Genomic DNA, 25,944 nt, shown 5'->3' on the forward strand with positions numbered 1-25,944 from the left:
AAACATGGTTGTTGTTATGGTTTTCCCTCTGTTGTTGTCCTTTGATGCTATATAGAGTGCTAACAGCCATAAATAAAATCTTGGTTCTAAAGGAAAGCATTTGTAGAGGAGAAACATTTAGTTTTCTAAATGTATAAGTAACCTCAAGGGTAGGAATAACTGGAGACACTCTGTCTGGTTTGCTGGAGGCTTAGTTGAAGCCCTACTGATGAGCAAAGTGGGACTTTGGCTCCCAGCAAAAGGCAGGCAACAGCCACTTGCACTGTGAGTGGTTTGTGGGAAATGGGTTCTGACCATGAGACTCTCTAGATGCTTTATTTAAATGAAACAAAACATTTCAAAGCTGTCCATTCCCATTTCACCCCCCACTTTTAGAAGATGGCACAATACACCAAATGTTTGACTGTGATGGCAGAATCAAAATCAGAACCTAATTTTCTATAAATTGATGGTGTATCTGCAGTTGGCTAAGATTTCAACCATTTATTTAAGTTTCTGTTCCATCTGTATCATATTGCCTGACAGAAAAGTAAAAGTGAAAACCAAATCACAAGCAATGTGAAAGCATGACTTGATACATTTTTGGCAACGGCTCCTGAATGTGAAATCATCCATCATTCAGGTTGCAAGCATGAGGGAGTCTGCTGAATCATCCTGCTTCAGCACATATCCCTGTGGGTTTTGGTCATGTCACTCAGTATCCAAAACTTTCTGCTGTTATTAGCACAATGTTAAATTTGTCATTTTTTGTTTTGTCTTTTTTCTAATTTGAGGTTACAGGCAATGATTACGTGATAGCATGATTATGGGGTCAGCCAATTTAACTTCTGTTGTTTTATCAGAGATGATAGCTTTAATGTCTCGACAATAAGATACTGGTTTCTAGGATGTCTGCAGCCCTCTCACAGGTCTCCTTTATGCTTGTGCCACTGCTCCAAAGATGTCATCTTGATGCTAAAGTGGCCTGCTTTTCATTGCTCAAGCTTGATGTCAAATATCACAATCCTAACCTGCTCTTACTTGCTTCTACAGGGTGAAATCAGAGCTACAGCTTTCAATGAGCAAGTGGACAAGTTCTTCCCTCTTATTGAAGTGAACAAGGTACCACAGTGTTGATCTGGAACTGACAAGGTTGGGTGGTGCAATGCGGACAAGGGTACACTTGTCCATTGGTAAAGTGTCTGATTTGATGGGCTCTCTCATTCTGTGGCTTGGCCTCTTTTGTAGGTGTATTATTTCTCAAAAGGTACCCTGAAGATTGCTAACAAACAGTTCTCAGCTGTTAAAAATGACTATGAGATGACCTTCAATAATGAGACTTCTGTCCTGCCATGTGAAGATGGTCATCATTTACCTTCAGTTCAGTTTGATTTCACAGGGATTGGCGACCTAGAGAACAAGTCTAAAGACTCGCTTGTAGGTAAGACCAGTTTGAGGACAGTGGTGATGATTAGTTTTGTTTGCAATGTATGAGGTGCAAATGGGGAGGTGCAAGACTTGACCAAGTGCTTTCTACTCACCCTTTGGTCATGTTGAAAGAGGATCCTTGGCCTCTCCTGCTAAGACATTGTACTTGTATTTTAGACATAATTGGGATCTGCAAGAGCTATGAAGATGTCACCAAAATCACAGTGAAGTCTAACAACAGAGAAGTCGCTAAGAGAAATATATATTTGATGGACATGTCAGGGAAAGTGGTGACTGCTACTTTATGGGGAGATGATGTAAGTACTTGCAGTAGACAGAGAGACCTCCATAGTTGGGTTGTTTTGTCCTCTGAGTTATGGAGCTTTGGCCACATAGGCGGCAAAGAGTTGTGCATTCTAGCAATTATATGAAGTCCTTTCCTTTCCTTCTGTGAGATGTGCTGTGATTTCAGCTTTTCGTAGTGAAACACTCTTCCCTCTACCCCTAGTAAAGTAGTGAAAGATTAGTTTTCATCTATCTCTGAGCAGATTCTTGAATGTGAGATCTGTCTTGTATAGATTCCATGTACGTTGATTATATTCACTCTGCTATTAACTGTTTTCCTTGTTTTCTCTAAAAATATTTGTTACTCCTGCTAGTGAACTTGTGTGTGTTTGGTGTTTGTTTTGCAGGCTGACAAGTTTGATGGTTCTAGACAGCCTGTGATGGCCATCAAAGGAGCCAGGGTTTCTGATTTTGGTGGACGGAGTCTCTCAGTCCTGTCTTCCAGTACTATCATTGTTAATCCTGACATTCCAGAGGCCTATAAGCTTCGCGGATGGTAGGTTTTGTGGGGCTAAACCAACGGGTTGTGAGAGCCCCAGCTTTGAGAAGAACTGGTTACCATTCAGCGTGTGAGCTTTTTGCCAAGCAGAAGGCTTCATTACTGAATGGACCAATTCCTCTGCTTCTTGGAGACATTATGCCTTCTGAGAGGATGGCTTTAAAGCTCTTAAACTGATACCCATAATCCCATGACAAACCTGGAGAGTCAGAGGAGACAATTAGAATGTTAGTGCTGCATAATGACCTCGATCCTCCAAAGCAGGGTACAGCTAGGCTTTAGTGGCTGTGTGCTGCTGGACTGTATGCTGAGGTTTGAGCTGTGAGGTGAGGGGGAAGGGAGTGTGCTTTCTTACTCTGCTGAGTCTCTGGTGCTCATCTTCTAGTGTGTATTCACTGAACTCTGATAAAGCTGGTGGGAACAATGGGCTTTTGTTGGCATTATATTGTTATTCCCAAGGCACTCAAGGGATGAGGAGAGCCTGTTAAATCTTCCCACCATATCTAGCTTTTTAAGGCATTAAAACTCTGCATTAAAAGAGCACTTCAGCCTGAAACATGGTATACAGGAATTGATTTGGTCAGGGAAAACACTCTAATGAGCCCAAGTTTAGATAATTTGTATAGCTATAGTCACAGGAAGATGTGTGTTGTTTCCAACTGTGTCTCAGGTTTAAGTGACTCATGAATTAGCTCATATTTCATACTCCTCATTTTTCTTTTGAGTCTAATGTAAACCAGTAGTACTAGTATTTGAATAGTTTGATGAAATATCTACGTCACCTAAGCCATCCTGAGTATGGTCCACATATATCTATTTAACTGTTCTGGTAGCTGACATTGTGTCATTATTTGATAGGGTCTGTTAATAGTCTGACCAGAAATACCTATGACTATGATTTGTTCTTGTTTGATGTGCTTCCAGGCTCTGGAGCACAACCCCAGGTTAATTGTGTGCCCACATTAAGGTGTTTGTACTTCACTGTCAGTAACTGTGATGCCAGGCAACATAAAAAGGTATACCTGTCCCCTGAACAAAGTAACCTGTCATTGATCAAAGAGAAGTTCAGTACACATACCCCACCCAGGCAAGGATTGGTGATGTTTAGATCTTGGCTCTGACAAAGTGGAATTTTTATTACAAGAAGGGATACCTCTCTTCTTGCTCTGTTGACTCTTGATGAGTTGTCTTTGGTGGCAAATGCCTCCTTGGAGTTTTTGAAACCATATACTTGTATAGCTAGTAGTGGTGAAATGGATTTATGGACCTTGCTGTGCCTCTGTGACGGATTTACACCGCTTACCTGACAGAATGAGAAGGTGTTTGTCTGCAGCTTAGGGCAATATCCATTCTGTTAGATGGTCTCTTTTTAGGGAGCCTGTTCTATGTGTGGTTAGCTGTTAGTTATCCACCATTTCAGTGATGTTTGGCCTGTTTTTAATCTCACACTGACTGCTGTGTGCCACAGGTATGTTCTTAAGCCACCTTCCCCCTGGCCTTCTTTCCTTCATATCAACCGATAGTCAAGAATTACAATAAATTTTAATAATTTGATACAAATTAATTTTTACTACTGACATAAGTCAAATCTGCCTAAGAAGGTAAATCTACAAGAAAGCAGATAAATGCTTTCTGATAGATTACTTTGGGTTATATAATCAGTTGGACGCCTGTATTGGGCTTAAAAGGTTTTCCGTCATAGAAATATCTTTGGCTAACCTGTTAACAATATATTAACGGTCTGTTTCCATATGGTACATTTCAGTGCTGATAAAAGTGCAGCTGAAGACTGAGATGAGCATTTGTAGCCCAAAGGACCAGAGCGCCACACTATTGCTTTTTATTGTTCACTTTCACAGTTACTGTTTTCAGGCCTCTGCCAGGGCCACTGCTAGCTTAGGAAAGAGTCTGTGGTACTTTGGTGTGTGTCTTGACCACTGGGGGATATCAAAGCAAATGAGATAAAAAGAAAGAACATCCCATTTCTTCACTGGACTAAGGTACAGTAGAAGATAGTAACTTCAGCCCACGTGACCAGTACCCATGTAAAAGCTGGTAGGGGGCAGAGGGTGCATATCTTGTACATAGAAACAAGTAGCTTATTTGAGAATTATGTAAAGTGCCTGTCGGTACTTATTTTTCAGGTTTGACTCAGAAGGACAAGCCTTAGATGGTGTTTCCATCTCTGATATAAGGAGTGGAGGAATAGGAGGGAGCAACACCAACTGGAAAACTTTATATGAGGTTAAATCGGAGAACCTGGGACAGGGCGACAAGGTATCTTTCATTCCTTTCTTTCTCTACACAAGTATAGCAGGCATACAGAGGATTCAGTTTTGAAATCTGTTTTTTGATAACAGCTGTCTGATGTTAGTTCAGAACTTTTTTTTCAGTACTGGGGATTTGAACTAAGAGCCTTGTGCTTGCCAGGCAGGCACACTACCATTTGAGCCATGCCCCCAGCCCTTTTTGCTGTCTTTTTTTTTTTTTTTTAAATAGGGTCTTGCTTTTATACCCAGGCCAGCCTGGACTTCATCCTCCTATTTATGCTTCCTGCATTGCTAGGATGACAGGTGCATACTGCTCTACCCAGCTTTTTATTGGTTGAGATGGAGTTGTGCTGACTTTCTGCCTAGACTGGCATGAGCAATCCTCTTGATCTCTGCCTTCTGAGTAGCTAGGATTACAGATGTAAGCCACCAAGCCTGGCTCAGAGCCATCATTCTTACTTGGGGCTTGTGCCCCAAACATGGCATGATGCTTAAGAATCACTGCCAGAGTGAAGAGGCCAGGCTTGCTAATGGAAGTGTGTTTGTACCCCTCCAAGTTTTGAGGCAGAAAAATGCGGAGAACTCAGAGCTTGAGGAAGTGATAATGACCAAGTGTTGTATTATAATGTGGACTAACTTCAGGTTCATGTTACTTTCTAATTGTTCCTACAAGTCAAAGTGCTCAACCTATCATGAAGGCAGTTTTAGAGCAGAGCATTAGTCAGGCTCACTGTCAGGTATTGGCAGTGCCTGTGTACTGTTATGTCACCTCATGTAGACTGAGAGGACTGACTGCCATTTCATTTAGTTGCAGCTTCCCTTTCAATCTGTATTTAATGACACTCCTCCCATCTTGATCTAACTTGTATCCTGTAGCAATAGAATACTTAAATTATTTACTTCTTTTTATGCTCCCTGTTCCTTTATTGTCACCATATACAATATAGGTTTTATTCCTTACTGTCTAATTTCTCTGTATACCCCATCCATCACTGTCATCAACAGCAGCTTATAATGTTTTTACATAACATCTTGAGAATTAAACATTGGGCAGATCTGTGTTGTCCTGTCATAGGAACAGCCACTCTTCTGTTTCTTTTACTCTAAAGATAGACAGTATGATAAGAAATTGGACTTACAGAATACCTGTCTGCACCAAGACGTTCAAGTCATGCTTTGAGTCTAGACCTAATCTGGAAATACAGAAAAACTCTGGGCATTCTCCTAAGAGAGTTGTTTTTCTCTAGAGCTTTGTAATTTTTAAATCATTTATTTATTTACTTATTTTTGCAATGCTGAGGATGGAACCAGGGCCTTGTATATGCTAGACAAAGTGCTGTACCACTGACCTACACCCCCAGCCCTAGAGCATTCTAAACTGGATACTAGCCCAAGCTCTTTAGGTTTTGTTTTGTTTTTTGGCGGGGTTGGGGGAGGACTGGGATTTGAAGTCAGAGCTTCACGCTTGCAAAGCAGGCATTCTGCTGCTTGAATTACATCTCTAGTCCATTTTTCCTCTGGTTATTTTGGAGATGGGGGGTGGTTTCATGAACTGTTTGCCCAGACTGGTGGCCTCAAATTGTGATCCTCCTGATCTCAGCCTCCCAAGTAGCTAGGATTACAGGTGTGAGACACCAACACCCAGTTAGCCCAGGCTCTTTAAACTTTCACCTTGTTTTGCCTTTTTTGGTCAGAGACATCAGGAAGCCCCTAGCATTTGCTAGCCTGGCTCTAAATTCAGGGTTCACCCAGAGAAAAGTGCTCCCTGGCAGTACTAAACACAAACCAGAAATTATTCATTTATCTGAGATCCTTTGGTGTGGGAGGGACGGGTTGGTAAAAAGGCAGAGCAAATATCAACAAAAAACACCAAAACAAGCCAGGTGCCAGTGTGGCTCATGTCTGTAATCCTAGCTACTCATAAAGCAGAGATCAGGAGGATCATGGTTCAAAGCCAGCCCGGGCAAATAGCTCACAAGACCCTATCTTGAAAAAAACCCATCACAAAAAAAAGGTCTGGCAGAGTGGTTCAAGGTTAAGGTCTGAGTTGAAACTCGAGTACTACAAAAAAAAAAAAAAAAAAAGGCACCAAAACATGACTTAGTCTTTCTAGATTTACTTATCAGTGGTTTCTCCACTTAGAAGGCAAAGGTCTAACTCAGTTATTTTTGTATTCTATTGAATTTGATGGCTCAGACAGGAATAGACAAATAATGCCATGAGCCAAAATCTAACCAACCACCTGTTGCTGCTAATAAAGGTTTATTGGAACAGAGCTACCTGCTTCCATCTTCATGTTTTCTCTTGCCCTGCAATAACAAGATTGAGGAGTTGCAGCAGAGACTGTGTTTTAGGCTTCTCAGGTCTAAAACATTTGCTGTCTGGCTTCCTATAGAAAAAACTTGCTAATTCGTGGACTAGGCAAAAATGGACCATTATTTTTAATGGTAGATTTAGGCCCTAGAAACCACTGTCCTTGTTTTTAATGTAGGAGGAATGGTTGATCGTAGCTGCACTAGATTTCTGTGGTCTGCATTATTCTGCATTTCCTAGATCTATGTATGGCCTTTAATGGGTCAGAGTACCAAGTCTCTGTCTTTAATCTTCAAACAAGAAAAAAAACTAGCTGGGCGCCAGTGGCTCTCGCCTGTATTCCTAGCTACTCAGGAGGCAGAGATCAGAAGGATCAAGGTTCAAAGCCTGCCCAGGCAAATAGTTCGAAAGACCCTATCTCAAAAAACCCATCACAATAATATGACTGATGGAGTGGCTTAAGGTGAAGGCCTTGAGTTCAAGTCCCAGTACTGTAAAAAAAAAAAAATTTGTTTTTATTAATTAACTAGGTCTAACTTAGAATCACCTTTTTTATTGATAAGGAATTATGTGCTGGAGAACTTGGTTTATTACCTCCCTGGGTTTGTACGTAGCACATGCAATTTCTGAAACTACAGAATGAGTGTTTCCCCATAATTTCTTTTTGAGCCCGAGAACTGGAATATGAAAAAGTGCCTACCACTTGTGTGTAAGGGAAAGCTTTGAGCTGCTTCTGACTTCTATCCTGAATGTAGGCTTGTTGCTCTTGAGTCTCATGCCATCCTTTTCTCTTAAAGGCGGACTACTTCAGCTCTGTGGCAACAGTGGTGTATCTTCGCAAAGAGAACTGTATGTACCAGGCTTGCCCAACTCAGGACTGCAATAAGAAAGTGATTGACCAGCAGAATGGATTATACCGCTGTGAGAAGTGCGACCGTGAATTTCCTAATTTCAAGTACCGCATGATCTTGTCAGTAAGTAGATGGGTAATGGGGAAGCTCTGTAGAGTTTATAGACTTGCTAACATGTGCCTGGCATTGGGGTTACAGTAGCAGAGCCAAGATGGCTCTTGGTGGGGAGCTTGCAGATGAGTCAGTAAGGACATAGGGTCTTTCATTCAACTGAAGAGCAATCTGTTTTGTACTACTAAAAGCTTTTTTTATGCCAGAAGGTTTCTTTGAGATGCCCCAGTCAATTGTAGTCTTCTCTGCATGCTGTATAATTAGTGAGTAGTTGTACTTATATAGAGGTGCCAGTGTTTCATCACCTTCCTTGCAGATAATCTGTTACTCTAGTTTGGTAGACATAACTTCAAAGCAATGTGCAGATTGTGACCTTTTTGCATCATAAAGATTGTTTTATTTCAAAAACCTTTAAAATGAAGGGTGTACTTTTTTTTTTTAAGTAATGATAACTGATAAGGATATAAGAAAACAGGAATGTTTTTAAGGTGATTAGTCAATAAGATATTAGAAAATGTTTATATTTTCTCTCTCTTTTTTTTTTCTTTGAGGTACTGGGACTTGAACTTAGGGCCTCACACTTGCTATCCAGGTACTCTACCACATGAACCACTTCACCAGCCCAAAATGTTTTTTGGTTTTTTTTTTCCTGACCCAGCCACTTGGAGGGAATTTATTCTAAAGAAGTAATCAGACATGTTACAGCTATGTAAAGTTGTCTGTTAACAGTTGTTTATTTTGAGAAATTGAATACAACTTAAATGTCCTCTTTATTCTGGTAGTATTCCTTTATTGAATAGCCATAGAGTATTGTGAAGGCCTTGGAATTTACCACGTACTTTACAGTTTTGACAATTAAAATACTTGAAAACCATACCTAATGAAAACTATTAAATAAGTAAATATTCAAACTTAATTGAAAAATGGTCCTTGGGTATACATAGATAGAAAACAGACTGGGAGAATAAATACCAGACTGTTGGTAGTGGTTATTTCTGGTTGATTTTTATTTTTCATTTTGTTTTTTCTGCAGTTCTCCTTTTTTGCCTACAATAATACTCTTGATAAATTTGTTTTGTTTTGCTTTGCTTTGGAGATGAGGATTGAACTCAGGGCTTCGAGCTTGAGGCAAGTGCTCTACACTTGAGACATGCTTCCAGCTCTTTTGTTTTTTGAGATAAGAATTGCTAACTTTGCCTGAACTGGCCTCAAACTTGTGATCATCCTGCATCCACCTCCCAAGTTGCTGGGATTGTAGGCATGCACCACCATACCTGGCTGTTTTTTTTTTTTTTTAATACCTGGCTCTTATAGTAAGAAATTTAAAGGTATATTTTTAAATTAAAAAAGGATTTAATAACAATAATTGATTCAAATCAATAAATGTAATACAACACATAAATAGAATCAAGGACAAAAATCACACGATCATCTCAGTAGTTGCAGAAAAAGCCTTTGACAAAAATACAATGTTCCTTCATGATAAAAGCCCTGAAGAAACTAGGAAGAGAAGGATTGTATTATAACATAATAAAGGTTATATATGATAAACCTATAGCTAACATCATGCTAAATGGGGAAAACTGAAACAATTTCCTCTAAAGTCAAAACAAGACCAGGGTATCCACTCTCTCTTCTTATTCAATATAGCTCTTGAGTTCTTAGCCAGAGAAATAGACAAGCAAAAGGGATACAAATAGGAAAGGAAGAAATCATAAAGGAAAAAGATTCCATCTAATTGTCCTTTAAAATGTTGGGTCAGCAGGAAAGTACTACAATAAGCTCTTGGGTTTTTTTAAAAACTATAAACTTTTCATTGAACTAAGGTGGAGAAAATTATCTTAGGTAGTTAATTCCATTAGCCTTTTGTTGAACCCTCAGTAGTGGGATTTCCTGCACTCTTGTTTCATTTGACATTGCTCATGTGTCTGCATCAAGGCTGTTCTTGCCTATAGAATGGGATGCCCAGTGTCTCTTAGGAGGACAGCATGGAGTAAACTCTAGTAGATGTGAGCTCCAGTATATAACACCATTACCTCAGATTTGTGAGTGCTTTTAACTTGTTGCCTTATCATAACATGCTCCATGAACATTCAAAATGAAATCTTCAAAATGATACCTTTATTTAAAAAAACTTCACTCTTGTTTCTGTAGAGTCTTTTACATGAGTAGCTGAAGTTTTTGAGATCCATTTGCTTTCTTGACCCTCCCCAATTTCACTTCACACCATTTGTGCTATTGGAGACACCTGATTGCTCGTTTCTATTGCTGGGTAGATTTTGTGACTCAGAATTGTCTGGGTTGCTCAGTGGTGAGAGAGACATCTCATAGAGTTCCTCAGTGTGACTGGAAAATGTATAATTTAAAATACAGAGGACCAGCAACAGCCATGGTGGTACACAACTATAATCCCAGCTTTCAGGAGGCTGAGGAAGGAGAATCACAAATTCAAGGCTAGCTTAGGCTGTGTAGCAAGACCCTACTCAAAAAAAACAAAACAAAATAAAATGCAGAGGGCCACCAGGTGTTGGTGGTTCACACCTGTAATCCTAGCTTCTTGAAGGCTGAGATCAGGAGGAATGTGGTTCGAGCCCAGCCTGGGCAAATAGTTCATGAGACCCCCATCTCTAAAAAACTAACCATAGCAAAATGGATTGGAGGTGTGGCTTGAGTGGTAGAGCACATGCTTTGCAAATGCAAAGTTCAAACCCTGGTCCCACCCCACCACCAGCACACCCCTCCCCCCGCCCCCGCAAAAAAAAAAAAATGCAGCGGACCTACCCTGATGGCTGGAGGCTTATTCAAAACCTTTAGTGCAAAGCCTGTTCATTTGGAGGGGGAACTAGGTCTGATGTGCCTGCATTCTGCATCCACAGGAGAGTTTAGTTGGGCTCTCTCCACAGAGATCTGAAATCATACAGCCACAGCATCTTGTGATCCAGACATTTTAGACTTTAGCACATTGTACTTATAGACGTACAATGGGTTACATCTCAATAAACCCACTGGAAATGGGAAAATATCCTAAGTTGAAAATGTATTTAATGCAAATAACCTGCTGAACACCATAGCTTAGCTCAGCCTACCTTAAATGTGCTCAGAACACGTACATAGCATGGAGTTGGGCAAAATCATATAACACACAGTCTATTTTATAATAAAGTATTGATTTGGACATGTGGTTCAAATGGTAGCACACTTGCCTAGCAAGATCCTGAGTTCAAACCCCAGTATGCCCCCCACCCAAAAAAAAGAGAGCGATAATAAAGTATTGAATGTCTCATGTAATTTTTGGAATGCTGTACTAAAAGTGAAAAACAGAATGGTTGAATGGGACTGGAGGTGTGGTTCAAGTAGTAGAGTGCCTACTTTGCAAGTATAAAGCTGTGAGTTCAAGCCCCAGTCCCCACCAACAAAACAAAACACATTTGCCAGCCCAGGCAAGTAGTTTTCGAGATCCTGTCTCAAAGGAATCCATCACAAAAAAAAAAAAAAAAAAAAAAAAAGGCTGGTGGAATGGCTCAAGGTATAGGCACTGAGTTCAAACTCCACTACTGAAAAACAAAAAATGCATAGTTGAATGCATATGTTTTTGCATATAAAGGGAAAACTTGAGTTAAACCATTGTCAGTCAGGACTTACGTTTATGTTTATGGAATGGTAATATTTTTTCCCTTGAAAATTACTTTATTGAGTAGAAAAAGGTAATCTCTAGTCTTAGTGTGTCTTCCTTGTATTTCTTTGCTGAAATAATAGAATTGTGTTTTTTAGGCAAATATTGCAGATTTTCAAGAGAATCAGTGGGTAACTTGTTTCCAGGAGTCTGCGGAAGCCATCCTTGGACAGAACACCGCGTATCTTGGGGAGTTAAAAGAGAAGGTTGGTCACATGTTTTATTACAGCTGTAGTAGTTCTCATGCCCTAACACTGTGAACCCTTTTCTGCTGTTTAATAGTTTTTTGGTTTGTTTCTTTGGGGTGCTGTATATAACTTAGCAGTATAATGATAATTTGAGAGTTCATCTTATTTTTGCTTATCTAGTTTTGTCCATTTGGGATGCACTTGACACCAGGTAATGAAACATGGTGTAGAAGAAAGCTTTGAACACAAAGCACATTGCAAGTAAAACCACCTGTTGGTCCCATTGTTGGCGTGTCAGAACTGGTATGCCTGCCATCACTTAAGCTCTAGAAGGTGTCCTCTGAGATAACAGAGAGTTCAGGTGTGCCTTTTTAACGTAATAAACTTCCTCCAGGAAGGTTGAGACAAACCTTGGTACAAATGCTCGTATAAGGTACTTGGTATTTCAGGTCACCAGGTATAATTTTTATGAAGTGAGTTTTTTTTTCCAGTTTGGGGACTTGAACCCAGGGTCTTGTCCATGCTAGTCCAGGCGAGTGCTATCCCACTTGAGCTGTGCACCCCTGGACTGACTTCCTTTCGTCACACAAGTCACCTGCGTTGGGTAGGTGGTACGCACTTGAGGATCCGGGGCAGGAAGAGCATGAGTACGAGGCCAGTCTGGGCTGTTTGACAAGACCCTGTCCCACAAAAACAAAATAAGTAAATAATTTTACCCATTTCATCTTTTTATCTCCTAGGTTTATTTAATACAAAGAATAGGTTACTAATTTTGTTAAGGTTAAGAAAGATAGTTGCTGAGACTAGGAATATAGCTCAGTGGTAGAGTGCTTGCCCACCTAACATACTCAAGGCCTGGGTTCAATACCCAGCACCACAGAAATAAAACCAAAAAAGATAGTTGCTGATACAAAATGGCCCATAAATCCGTAATTTCTAAGCCATGAAAATTGGGATCTTTTTTTTTTTCCTCCAAATTGGTTAGACTGCTTGTAAAGGTCACGAAGTCCTTTGTTCTGGTGTATTTTTCTTACTCTTTCTGTCCTCAGTTCTCTCTGTTTGGTTCTGCCCCTCCCCCCCCCTTTTTAAGCCATCCGTGAGATCTCTGAAAATAGTCCTAACAAGTCCTTTACGGAAATAACGGATTGACTTTAAAGTGTGATAGTACCTTTTATCTGTTTTGCTTAGTCCTCTATTTTCGTATCAGATTTTAAGGCTAAAGGCAGCCTTTCAGGATTTTTATGAGCTTATTATATTTGACTGTTCTTACTGCTGGTGAATGAGGACACAGAGAAGCGCTTCCCTCAGGAACTATGTTATTCGTGCAGTATGCATCCGTGCTTCCCCTAATCTGCAAGAATAAATAGCAAATGTTAGAATTTTCTGAAGGCATAATACATTCTTATTTACGTATTGAAAGTCCATGGAATGACTTTTTTTTTTGGTGGGAGGGGGTCAGGTTACATCTACAAAAAGAGGTCTATATAATAAAGCCATTTTCATGTGTCATGTGGCTTGCAAAACTGCTTAGTTTAGCCAAGCGCCAGTGGCTTATGCCTGTAATCCTAGCTACTCAGGAGGCAGAGATCAGAAGGATCGCAGTTTGAAGCCAGCTCAGGCGAATAGTTTGTGAGACCCTATCTTGAAAAACCCTTCACAAAAATAGGTGGAGTAGCTCAAGGCGAAGGCCCTGGGTTTAAGCCCCAGTACCAAAAAAACCAAAGAACTACTTTGCTTATATGAACTATTTTGTGTAAGTTTATGTGATTTTATATAAAAGGTATTCTGTGTTTCTAGACTTTGCCTGACTTTGCCCACTCCACCTGTTTCCTCTACTTGCTCCCCAAAGTCAGCTGTAAGTAGAGGCTAAAATAGTAAAGTATATGACAAATTCAAGCATTTTCAGGGAGGCAATACTGGGGTTTGAACTCAAGGCCTTGTGCTTGCTAGACAGGTGCTCTACCCCTTGTGCTACACCCCCAAACCCTTCCTGCATTAGTTATTTTTCATATAGGGTCTTCTCTGTATGCATGGACCACCATCCTCCTATTTATGCTTCCTACATAGCCGGAATGGTTGAGATGGTCTCACAAGAACTTTTTACCTGGGCTGTCCTCAAACTACGATCCTCCTGATCTCTGCCTCCCAAGTAGCTAGGATTAAAATCTAAAGTATCTCCTCCCCACCCCCCATTCTTAACTAATGATGAGAAGATGCTGGATCTTAGATGATGTCATCACAAACATTCACAGTCTTAGAATTGTGTTTCCTAAGAGTATTTCTCCTGTGTGATGAAAATACACATAACAAAAAACTTACCATTGTAACCTTTTTACTTTTCTTTCCCCATTGTAACTTTTTTGAGGCATAGAATTAAGTGACATTAGCTACATTCACACTGCTGTGCAGCTACCATCACTGTCCTCCTGAATGTCCCATCTTCCCAAACTGAAATCAGTGCCTGATAAGCAGCAGCTCCTCACTCCCCTCCTCTCCACCTTGGCAGCCACCATTCTGCTTGTGTGGACTTGATTACAGTCAGTTCTCCATATCTGAAAATTCAACCAACCGTGAGGGGAAAGTACTTGGGAAAATTGTGCTTGTACTGAACATGTACAGATACTTCTTCTTACATTGGCAAAGCAGCTCAGTATAGCAACTGCTTACATAGCATTCACGTTGTTCTCGGGTATTCTTAGTAATGTGGAGATGATTTCAAGAACACAGGAGGATGTGCATGGGTTCTGTGCAGTCACTGGCATTTCATATAAGGAACTTGAGCGTCCTTGGGTTTTGGTATCTGCTGGGGGGTTCTGGAACCAGTGCCCTACATATGCTAGGGAAGAACTGCACTCTAAGTAAAGTGTGTTAATTTTTAATAAAGTTTGACTTACACAGTTTCATGTGATGAGACATCACCTATAAATTAGTCATTCCTAAGTAATTGTAACTCACAAAGGGCAGTAATTTCCTCCATGTCTTTTCAGAAGCCTTCCAGGTATTTTCAAGCAGTCTAGTAGTTTCTGTGCATTGTTTTTACAGAACGAGCAGGCATTTGAAGAAGTCTTCCAGAATGCCAACTTTCGATCTTTCATGTTCAGAATCAGGGTCAAACTGGAGACCTATAATGTAAGTAAGGTTGCTGAGGACAGAGGGTTGGTTAGTGGTGGGAAGTTGTTTGTTGCTCATAGCAGCATTCCAGTGTTAGTGACAGGGGATTGCCTGTGTGCCAGACTCAGCGCTGCATACCATGTTCAGTACTGATCAAATCTTTCCTGCACTGAGGTGGGTTACCAACCTCGTTTTCAGGTGAGGAAATAGACCTAGAGGGTCTAAACATCTAGTGGGAAAAATGCTACATTACCTTTTCCGTTAAAACCCAAGGGTTTTGCCAGGCATGGTGATACATGTCTGTAATCTCAGCATTTGGCAGGAGGAGGCTGAGGCCAACCTGGGCTATATAGTGGGACCCTGTCTCAAAAAATAAGCCCCTAAACCTGGGGCAGGGGGGTTGTCTGTGTACTGCCAAAAAAAATGACAATGTATGTGGTCAGTATATGAAGCAAAGACCAGATGTAGTTAAAATTACGTTGAAAATTCCTTAGATGTCCATAGTAAAGAGCACTTTACTGAGCACTGTCGGATACTGCCCTACTCCCGTTCATGTATTACCCCACTTGATCCTTGGAAAGGTGAGGGCATACAGAGAATGAGTTTCTGAGCCTAAAGTCATGTGCTAAGTCAAGTGGCAGGGCTAGGAGTCCAGACATTCTGACTCCAAGCTTTGCTCTTAACCGTGCTTGTATATTTAGTAATTACTGAGCACAGGGAGGTATGAGAGCCCTGGATAGACCATGCAGCCTCTGGGCATCACCCTGCTCTGCTTCTAAAGACATTGCTTAGTTCCTGGAGATGAAGTGAGGAGAGAGAATTCTGTGAAGCCACTGCAGCTTCAGGGTTTATGTATTCTGAAGTGTTGTCGGACCTTAGTACCTGTGAAGATGTGTTTATTGTGTTAAATGAGATAGGGACAAAAGGTCAGTGTGATTGGGGGGGGGGGGAGTGAGCCAAACAGCAGGTGGTTAGGACCATTTAGTCCCCTCCTGGTATGGATAGGGAAGATACCTAGAGGTCACCTCACCCAGAGCTGAGACCAAATCCAGACAGGCCAGCCCCGGTCTTAGGGTGCAGGTGCTTTTTCTTTGACGACAACTCAGTTTTTCCTGAGATGAAAGTCTGCTTTCAGAGCTAGCTTTGTGGCTTTTGGCAAGTTACTTGTCCTGTCTGGACTTGTCTTATTTTAAAGAGAATAAAAAGAAAAGAGATACCCACCAACGTCCATTCCAATAGGATTCCAAGTATCTAGGTGTCGGGAGCCTGAGGACAGGAGAGAAGTCTGTGCAAAGGGAGAGCTGGCCATTGGCCCAGCCCTGGGAATTCTCACTCATGGTGTTTTCTTTGTGGGAATTTCTAAACTCTGAATCCAGTGAGTCTGTTTCCTCCTGCTGGGCTTGTTAAAGCCACTGAAGCAAAGCAGGTTATCACCACTGCTCCATGCCCAGCTTCTATCACTCACAAACCATTTTTCTCTTTTCAAAGGATGAGTCTCGTATTAAGGCCACCGTGATGGACGTGAAGCCCGTGGACTACAGAGACTATGGCAGAAGGCTGATCATGAATATCAGGAGGAACGCCACGATGTGAGGAGAACGTGCTGATTGGACAGAAGTTTGAAAATAGCTGAGACAGAATCTGTGTCCCACCCCACATGACATCCCACACCAAGCTACACATTTGCGGAGCCTCTGTGGTGGACTGGCAGTTCCCTTTGCACCTCTTGGGACCCATTGGTAGACCAAGGACCATGTGCCCAGATGGCTGTGGTATAAACTGTCAGACCCAGGGGTCAGCTGGCAGGTAGCCTAGCCCCAGTCCCTCCCTCTGTCTTCAGGCTTTTGTCACATTTATTAAGATTTTGCTATCTTCGAGCAGGAATTATGTCACAAGTAATTAACCCTAACTCTGCAGATATGAAGTAAATTATGTAAGTCAGGTTTTGCTACTCCAGTGGTGACACCTATACATCTGGGTTCCTGGGAAGTGGTGGTAGGGAACCCAGGAGTTCAGTGTATCTTCCTGGAATTCAAAGGCGCTCTCTTTCTCGGGGTACCACGTGCTTGTTAATGCTTGGAATGGCAATAGAGTAGAATTATTAATCAAAGGCCTAGCTTTTATATCTGAAGACTACTCTTCCTTCAGGGTTTAATAGATTTAATAGACTGAGTCAGATGGGTCTGATAGTAATCAAAATTGTCTCTTCTGAGGATGGCCGATAAACATTGACTTGCTGTCCCCCGGGGACATCCAGGCAACTACAAAGTGCTGCTTGAGTTTTCACTTCAGTTAATGTTGTATTTTGGTTGGCAAGTGCACACTTTTTGTACCTGTACATATTTCTTGTATTTGTTTGTTTCATTTCTTGATTAAAGAATGTTAAGCAGAAAGGATTTTGGAGGAAGCCCCGTTTTCCTTGCTTTGTTTTAATAAACAGTATATCCTTTGCTCCTGAATCCTACTTTCTTTGAATGAATGCAAAGGGTTCTTGCAACTGGAAAGCAATTAATTAGCCTTCATAATAAATGTCCACTTGGGAGAGATATTAACTCATTACAAACTCGAAGATTAGTCCAAAGCCTGGAGATCATTCTGACTAATGTTTGCAACCCTGAAATGCATCTTTAAAAGAACAAAAACACAAAAAAGAAAAAGCCATTGTGCCCAAGAATGCTGATGATCTGGCACTTTGGGATTTTATTGATGTCTACACAGCAGTCTTAACACCAACCAGGCTTTGAAATGTGTGCAGACAGTGATCGAGTAAGAAAACAATAATTATGTTACTGGGCTTTCCAGTCAGCAAGTGCTTGCTTGCTCTGTGTGTTCCTGCTCATATTAATTACTTGCCGGGTTGCTGCAACCCACCGCTAGCTCGGCGTCGGCTGCACTGCTCTCCAAGCGTCTAGGCAGTGTTGCAGTTTCCTGCAGCCGCAGGCCTGCTTTGTGGACTGACGACCAGTGACTGTTTCATCTTTAGCTGTTTTGAGACAGGATCTCACTTTGTTACCAGGCTGACCTCAAACTCAGGATCATCTTGCCTCAATGCTACTAAGTGCGGGAATTTATGTACCACCACTGTCCAGTTTTGGGAGGAAACAGCCAAGAAAGGGGTGGCCCATTGCTGAGAACAGACACACATGGAAGGACTTCCTTTCTGGCCCACTGGTAATGGAGACAGTCTTCCTTACCCTTCCCTAGCCTCAGCAGATAGGAATAGAGTTGTGCTTGGTTCTCTGGCTGAATCTGCAACAATTTTTATGGAAGCTCTTTGCTGTCTGACCTTGCTTATAAAGCATTGACTAGAAAATTACAGTCTTCAACACTGTTCTGGATTGACAAATTGTGGGGTGAAGATGGTAATCTAGCTTTCAATCCAGTAACCAGTCTTTTATATCTCCTACTCCCAGCATTCCCTCCTCTTCCCAGCACCAGGCCTGTCCTCCCAGGGAGGAGGATCGACTAGCCAGACCAGGACCGAACACCGGGCCAGTCCCCGTGGTTTCTCGGTGGCCCTTGTGATAAAACCAGCACACGTCCCTGGATGTGACTCGAAATCCAGAGCAGGAGGGAGGGGCTCCCTGGAGGGAGGATGCTTAACAGGTTCCCTACTAAAAGATCAGATCACCATCAGAGCAGCCTCTGAAGTTGGCTCCACTGTTAGGCTTTTAAGACATTCAGGTCCCAGAGGATTGCCCAAGTGGATTCTGGCCCACAGTTCTTAGAATTCTCTTGGATATAGTTTACCTCGAGAGGCCGTTCATGTTGTTCTATTTCTCATCTTTCACTTAGAGAGCAATGTGGATTTTGCATACACCATGACATCAGTGTTAAGCAATTAGGGAAAAAAATCTAATCATTTTGCCTTTAGTTTAAATGGTTCTTGAATTCCCTCCAGTCTCATTGTCAAAGAGGCAAGAAAAAAATAAGGTAATAATCTGATTTCTGTCCATATTTTCAGTGTTTTATGCTTTTCCATTAAAGCCTTGCTAATCTCTAGTGTGCTGTTCTGACTTTTTTTGAACTGCAGGGTCAAAAGTGTCCCCTCCCCCACTTTTTTTCCTGAGTGGCCTGTCTTCGAAAAGTATAAATAATATTGATCGTGGTATTTAATACACTAATGAAGCCCATCGTTATTGACTACATAATTAATATACTGTCTAAAAGTGAAGTTTGGCAACGCAGCATATAAAGGTTTGTATTGACTTGTGTTTCTTTGGCTATACGCCTGCCATGGTTTTATTTATAGAAAATGAAACGGGTTGCTGGGCCTTCTTTCCTTTGCACTTGTCAGAAGGCCACTGTTCCTCTCAAAAATTGATTCTTTCCTTGTCTCAAAGACGGTTTCTTTTTAGCCCCGTTTTCATATGGTTTGGAAGCTCTTAGTCTTATAATCTACTCTAGGTAGCGTTCTAGCTTTTAAAACACCTTTGGAAACAATTGTTTCTCAAAGAGAATAGAGTTTAGATATTTTCATTTGTTCATTGAGGGGTGGAGGACCTTAACTGAGTTTATTTTGTTACTAAGCTGATGTTAAGTATTGTTAGTATTTGTTAAAGAAAAAAGGAAGGGAAAGGGGATGATTTGGACCATTGATTATTTCTTATGCAAGTAATACACATTCCTTTTTAGAAAATAACTTGCTACCCGGGTGCCTGTGGCTCACTCCTATACACACGAGGCAGAAATCAGGAGGATTGCAGTTTGAAGCCAGCCCGGGCAAATAGTTCTAGAGACTCAAATAGTTCTAGAGACTCAAAAATACACAACACAAAAAAGGGCTGGTGGTGAGGTCCTGAGTTCAAACCACAGTACTGCCAAAAAAATGAAAAAGAAAAATAACCTGATAGGAAAAAACAAAATCATCCATAATCCCACCAACCAGCCTTAACCTCTTTAGCTGACTACCACTTTCTGTGTATATATGTGTATAAATACAGTTTTAATACAAAATGGAGGAGGGTTGGGTATAGTTTAGTGGTAGAGTACTTCACTAGCATGAATGTGGCCTTGGTTTTGACTCCAGCACTGCAAAAAGATGAAGTGGGATCATACCATACATACCATTCTGTAACACATCCTCCTAGCACTATAGAATGGATGTCCTTTCTACTTCAGTAAAAATAGATCTGGACTGGGTGCAGTGGCCACACCTGTAATCCCAGCTACTTAGGAGGCAGAGATCAGGGGGATCAAGGTTCAAAGTATAGAAGATTCTTATCTCAATCAACTAGCCAGGCACGGTGGAACACCCCTATAACCCCACCTATGTAGGAGAAATCTGTAGGCAAAAACAGGAAGACACTACCTGACAAATAACTAAAGCAAAAAGTCCTGGAGGCATAGCTCAAATGGTAGAGCACTGAGGTATGAGACCCTGAGGTTCAAAACCCAGTATTGCCAAAAAAAAAAAAAAGAAAAAAGACATGTATCTTGTATCACTTTAAGTGATATTTGGCTTTATGGATAAGTAAATTTATGGAGCTGAGTCACTTTCTGTCAGCTGCTTATACTTTTTTGGGGCTTTTTTGGTGGGGCTGAGGTTTGAACTCAGGGCTTCAAGCTTGCAAAGTAGGCACTCTACCACTTGAGCCACACTTCCAGTCCTTTTGTCTGTTTTTTTTTTTTTTTTTAAGAAGGGGCTCCCTATGTAGCTCAGGGTAGCCTTGAACTTACGATTCTCCTGCATCAGCCTTCCACCAAGTGGAAGGTGTGCCACATAACCGGCAATACTTTTAAAATTTGTTATAAACTCAGGTTCTAATGGGCACTAGCAGTTCTCCTTTGAGACACTGTGGAAATATATGCCTGCACTTCTTGTTCTGTTAGGTTCTCTGATGGTTTTTCTGTTGCCTTGGCCCAATGATAACTCGTCTAACCCCATGTACCATCAAAGACTGGCAGGTAATTTGAGCAGACTCCTAGAAGCAGCAGATTAATGCAGGGAGGAGTGAGGCTTTGGAGCCATCCAGAGTTTCATCCTGCCTACCCCAAGGACACGGGTGTAGCCATGAAGAAGCCAGCATGGTAGAAATGGCCTCCCAGGAACACATTTGACTTGTTTTATAAAGCAACCTGATTCTCTAAAGCTATTAATGATCCTTAAATCTTTTATTTGTGATGACAGTTTTGATGTCATTGGGAAAAGCATGTAGTCTGTCATTTTCCTTGATCCACCTGCCTGTCCTAGCCTCCTTCCATGTGTTTTTTTTTTTATTTTTTATTTTTTGGGTGGGACTGGGGTTTGAACTCAAGGCTTTCATGCTTGCAAAGCAGGTGCTCTACTGCTTGAGCCACATCTCCAGCCCATTTTGCTCTGGTTATTTTGGAGTTGAGGGGGTCTTGAACTATTTGCCCAGGCTGGCCTCAAGCCTTGATCCTCCCGATCTCAGCCTCCCAAGTAACTAGGATTCCACCACCTTCTCTTCCTTTTTTATATGGTATTTATAATCACACCATCATGAAACATCCTAGTTAAAACACTTCCAATAACAAATTATAAAATAAGCGACAGTGTCTCCTTGCATTTTATTCCCATCTTGCCTCTAAATCCTGTGGGTACCCTTTGGGTCACCAGCATAAGGAGGGCATTAAGAAAATAAATGCCTCTTCCCCAAGAATGTGGGTTTTTTGGAGCCAGGCTTGGGGCTGAGTATGGCATAACACAGTGAAATGAAAATTCAGTAGATAGATCACTGGAGACTCAAGTCACCAACAAAGGCTTCACAAAGAATTGGGTCACTTGAAACACGAGTCACAGCCTTTGTTTAGGTCAGGGGCTGTCTGTCTATGTGGAAGAACATAACACCTGACCAGAGTCACTCCACTGATCACTGACAAGAGGCTACAGAGACTCCATGAAGAAAATTCCAAAGTAAGGTAAGTTCCCTGTGTGAATAATGTTTGACTCTGGGTGGCCTAAGACTGTTGCCTAAGACCCCTAGCTCTTGCATTGGACCTGTCAGGAATATTTGTAACTTGACAGTGAGTGAACTTGTAGGCATATTTGAGACTGTGAACCAACCACCTGGTCATTGTCACAGCCCTTCAGCTTTTCCAGGCTCTTCATGACTGAGAAGCAGGCACCCCCTACTTCTCAGTTGTTGATAAATCTCACAATGTGTATTTTTCAAAAAAAAAAAATTTTTTTTCCAGCCTCACATAGACCATGTGAAAAACTTAATTCCACCTGCCTCATGTGAAATATTTATCTCCAATTTAAAAGTGATCATGTAAACTTTTAATAATGGTGAGCCATTCTTATAAAATTGCAGCTGCTCTCCGGTGTATTACCCAGCTGGTAATTGGAAGTTTGTGCTGTCATTAAAAATGACAGCTTCCTCAGATAATGCACTTGGTGCTTTTAAAATGCAGATAACCCAGCCTATATTTAACTTGAGTGTGGTACAGCTTCCTTTCAATGGTTAGGTAACTGAGGGGCTGGTGCCCAGGAGAGCCAGAGAGCACACTGCAGGGAGCCCAGACTCTGCTCATGAATACCCTCCCTGCCCTGAATTGAAGCCAGAAAAACCGGGACTTTTTAAAAATAAGCCCCAATTGGACTCTCATCTCCTCTCAGCATTGACACTGCTGTTCATGTTGAGGTTTATTTATATCTTCAGTCAGCCACAGTACAGAGGTCATTTCTATTGGCCTAAAATTTTAGAGGCTTACAGGTTTGCCTAGGAAAGCTGATCTGCCCATCACTTAGGCTCGTGATGCAGAGCTTGTCCACAGAAGCATTGCTACTTCCATGACACCCTCGCCCCACCATCACCACCACCACCCATCTCCTCTATTTATTTAAAATCTGAATAGCTGTATAAAAGGTGCATCCCAGGAAATAAGTTCTCTTCTAATGGGCTCTCCAGGCAGCAAACCTTCCATAAGGGAGCCACTAATTAAGCCAAAAAGAAAAAGAAAAAAAGGTTTGTCTGGTTTAGCCACGTTTTAGCAGTCAGTTTAGAAGATGGTGACATCCTTCTTTACAGCCATGATGTGAATAATTTTCTCTTGTCTTACACCGGAGTCTTTGGCTAGCAGTGTGTGTGTGTCTCCATCCTTGTGTCCCTCTCCATCCTCAGGAGGAAGATTTGTTCCCAGGGACTTTTATTTTTGTGAAGATCCTTATTAAAGTTACTCTTTAAGGATCAATCCCACACCGAGCCTTCCTGGTTCAAAGAGGTGCTGTGGGGAAGCAGGTCGATTTGCAGTGGAGGCACGCACAGGCTTTCCGGGAAGATGCCTGTCAGTCAAATGGGGCTCGTGGCGTGAGGGCGAATTGAAGGTGTTAGCAGGCTTAACTGGGCAGCATCACTCTTGGGTGATGTGCACACCACAGCCGTGTGCTGCACATGTTCTTAATGGAGCCTTTAGCTTCTGGAGCCAAGTCTCATTTTGTGTGTGTTATTAAAGTGCGGGTGACTAGGAAAAGCAGAGCCTTCTTAATTAGAGAGCGACGTTCTTGTACAGTCGTGGTGTTCAGTTCATGGCATAATTGTCACAGCAAATTACCAGTTAGGTTAAATATTGAGCGGGTAGCTCTTGGAGCTTCAATTATTTGCTCTGCCCCGCCCTCCCCACCCCCTCTTACTCTCGCCATCACCTGCTATCCTGCACTTCTAACTTGATCTTCTGCCAAGTGGTAGCTTTTAAGTGAGGCTTACAGAAGATACACTTTACAGCAGGAGCAATAAATCTGGCTTTGGGCAAGTTGTAGAATGCCAGCAACATCTCAAGGAGGGGGGTGCAGTTTTCCCTCAGTGTGGGGGTGGGGTGGGGGTGGGGACTGGTGTTTGTAACTCCAACTGTAAGCTACAATCTGTCACTATCTAACCTGGGTGTCTCCAATATGGGACTACTACTTGAGATGCCCCAAGAAGTACAAAGGAAATAGAGAATTTGGTCCCCACTCTCTCACTTTTAATCCAAGAGGGAAAGGCTCACAAAATGGAAGACCACTTTTTATAAATAAGCCGAGTAATTCAGAGCAGACTGAGTATGGAAAAACAGTTCAATGGAAGGCTGGGGACAAGCAGGAGGGGGTAACCCAAGCCACTTGTGAGCTATCATTATGAAGGTGCAAAAAATGGAGGGAAAAAAAGTCCATTTCAAGCTAAAGAGACAGCACACTGAGGAGGAGAATGTAAACTAGGCGCAGGTGATGCTGAGGAAATTAGCTTGGTTTGAGTGGTAGATCTTTGTAGAAAACTAACAAATGAGATTGCTGAACACCAGGAGAATGGCCTGGATCTTGATTTCCTTGGAGCTTAATACTAAAGCTCTGTGGAATGTAGGTCTTCCAGAGTGTCCTTTGTTCACTGACCTTTCGGTGGCTCATGGAGCCAGTGTGCTCGCAAGCCAGGTACACAGGAAGATTGTTCCAGCGCAGCCGCCTCTGCTTAGCCAACTAAATCGCCCAGGAAATCCTGCAGGGGATGTTATAGAGTGTTGTACACTCCATTCCTCACCAGCTTCATGCTGGGCCGCTCATTTCCTTTGGACAGAGATAGACTGGCTCCCTCTCTTGTTGATGGAATGGAAATTCTCTCTTGCATTATGGCTCATGTGATAACTTTGGTGGCGGTGGTGAGGGGATAATGAGGAAGTCTCTTAATGGCTCTAGTTAAACCCATAATATCACTCTGTCAAACTTCAGCTGACTGTGGGACTCTAACCCAGTTTTCTTTTCCTAAACGTCTAAAACCTGCCACTGGCACCTTCAAAGTGCTAATAAGGAGACAGCCCTGATTCTTGGAACATTCTTGTAAGCCAGTGCTCATTTCTTGGCTCCAGAATCGTGTCCCTTCCAATTGCAGCTCCCCCCAGCCGAGGCCGGTTTCCTTCCTTAGACTTGGGAAGTCAAAGTGATTCCGGACACATCACCCTTCTCAGACTCTTAGCCACTGGCATGCTGGTTTAGTACCCCCAAAGGAAGAGAACTCATTTTATTCTGGAAAAAGGGGAAATGAATTTGCTGCAGGCCCTGCCTAGGTCTAATTAGTCTATAAGCAGAGTTAGCTGTGTATGGGGTGAGTGTCTGACAGTGTGTGTGCCTGGGCTGCAGAACACATGCTCCATCAGCAGTGGTGGTCGTGTCCTGCTTCTCAAGATGGGTGGTGGATGGGGCCACTTTAAGACCCCAGAAAATATCCCACATTCACTCCCAAATGGAGAAGGAACCATTTGGGATATGAATATCAAGGGAACCTTTCCATACACCTGAATGAAATCAGGAAATGGGGAGGGACCACATGCCAAAGCAGAGGAAGAAGGAATTGGGAGGAAGAAGGAGAAAAGGAATCGATGGGGGGAGAGGTCATTTTCACCTAAATTAAATAATGGAAAAGACAATTATGAACAGCAACAAGAGCAATGATTCGGCAGCCAGAACTACAAGACCATGACAAATGGCTCTCCCGGGAAACAGGGCGCTGCCTCCGGGAAGTCAGGGAAGGGGTCTCTCCACCAGCCAGGGGCGGGAGCCAGAGCCTGCCTGATTTAGCCTGGAAGTTAAAATCGCTGAAGCAGTTTATAGAAACACCAGAGTGAGCTGCAGCGCAAAATCAGTAGGCAGGATCCAGAGATGATGGCATAAATGTTTCAAATGTGCTCAGGGTAATTAGTTTTGAATTACCATGTGCATATTTTAAACATTTAAATGATCATCCCAGGTTTTCGAAAACAGTTTCACGCGGCTTGATGTTGCTCCCCCTCCCAGCGTGGCCCCCCCATGGGAGAGCAGCCGCACGACCACCCTGGGACAGAACCAGGTGAGGCAGAGCTCCAGCCCAGAGAGGTGAGCAGCGGGAGGCATGCTAAATCCTTGGATAAAGGCGGATTAGGCTCAGCCTGGGGTCCTGGCACAGCCGACTGGCCCTGGACAGCCCTTCCTCCAAGCCAATGTCATCTGTGCCAGTTTTTCCAAAAACGATTGGTTCAGCTTTAAGTTTTCCATTGTGCGTGAAAATGCGATTCCATTTGGGTCGCTTCCCCCTGCCTCCCACCCCTCTTTTATTTTTTCAAGCTTCAAGACAGCTTGGAAATTGGAAAGACGACTGAGCTAGGTAGGAACTGCCTTTGGTGTTTTAAACCAGTGACCTTGTCTACCAGTCACTCAAGGCAAACCACCTTCCAGCAACCTCATTCTGCCTGGTGTTTGGCCCAGAATGCA

At 42.2% G+C, this 25,944-nt stretch overlaps 1 protein-coding gene across 1 annotated transcript in view; it reads left to right on the forward strand.

Moving 5' to 3' along the window:
- Rpa1 (replication protein A1) overlaps nucleotides 1-17,219 on the forward strand; it is a 55,105-nt gene extending 37,886 nt beyond the window's left edge. The window contains exons 9-17 of the mRNA XM_020169115.2: nucleotides 1,033-1,101; nucleotides 1,228-1,420; nucleotides 1,585-1,724; nucleotides 2,100-2,248; nucleotides 4,396-4,528; nucleotides 7,632-7,808; nucleotides 11,568-11,675; nucleotides 14,700-14,786; nucleotides 16,257-17,219. Of these exons, the coding sequence (XP_020024704.1) occupies nucleotides 1,033-1,101; nucleotides 1,228-1,420; nucleotides 1,585-1,724; nucleotides 2,100-2,248; nucleotides 4,396-4,528; nucleotides 7,632-7,808; nucleotides 11,568-11,675; nucleotides 14,700-14,786; nucleotides 16,257-16,361 (1,161 nt within the window). The 3' untranslated portion in view covers nucleotides 16,362-17,219. The remainder of the gene's footprint in view (nucleotides 1-1,032; nucleotides 1,102-1,227; nucleotides 1,421-1,584; nucleotides 1,725-2,099; nucleotides 2,249-4,395; nucleotides 4,529-7,631; nucleotides 7,809-11,567; nucleotides 11,676-14,699; nucleotides 14,787-16,256) is intronic.
- The last annotated feature ends 8,725 nt before the right edge of the window (nucleotides 17,220-25,944 follow it).

This window comes from Castor canadensis, chromosome 11 (genome assembly GCF_047511655.1).
Source record: "Castor canadensis chromosome 11, mCasCan1.hap1v2, whole genome shotgun sequence".
Taxonomy (NCBI): Eukaryota; Metazoa; Chordata; class Mammalia; order Rodentia; family Castoridae; genus Castor; species Castor canadensis.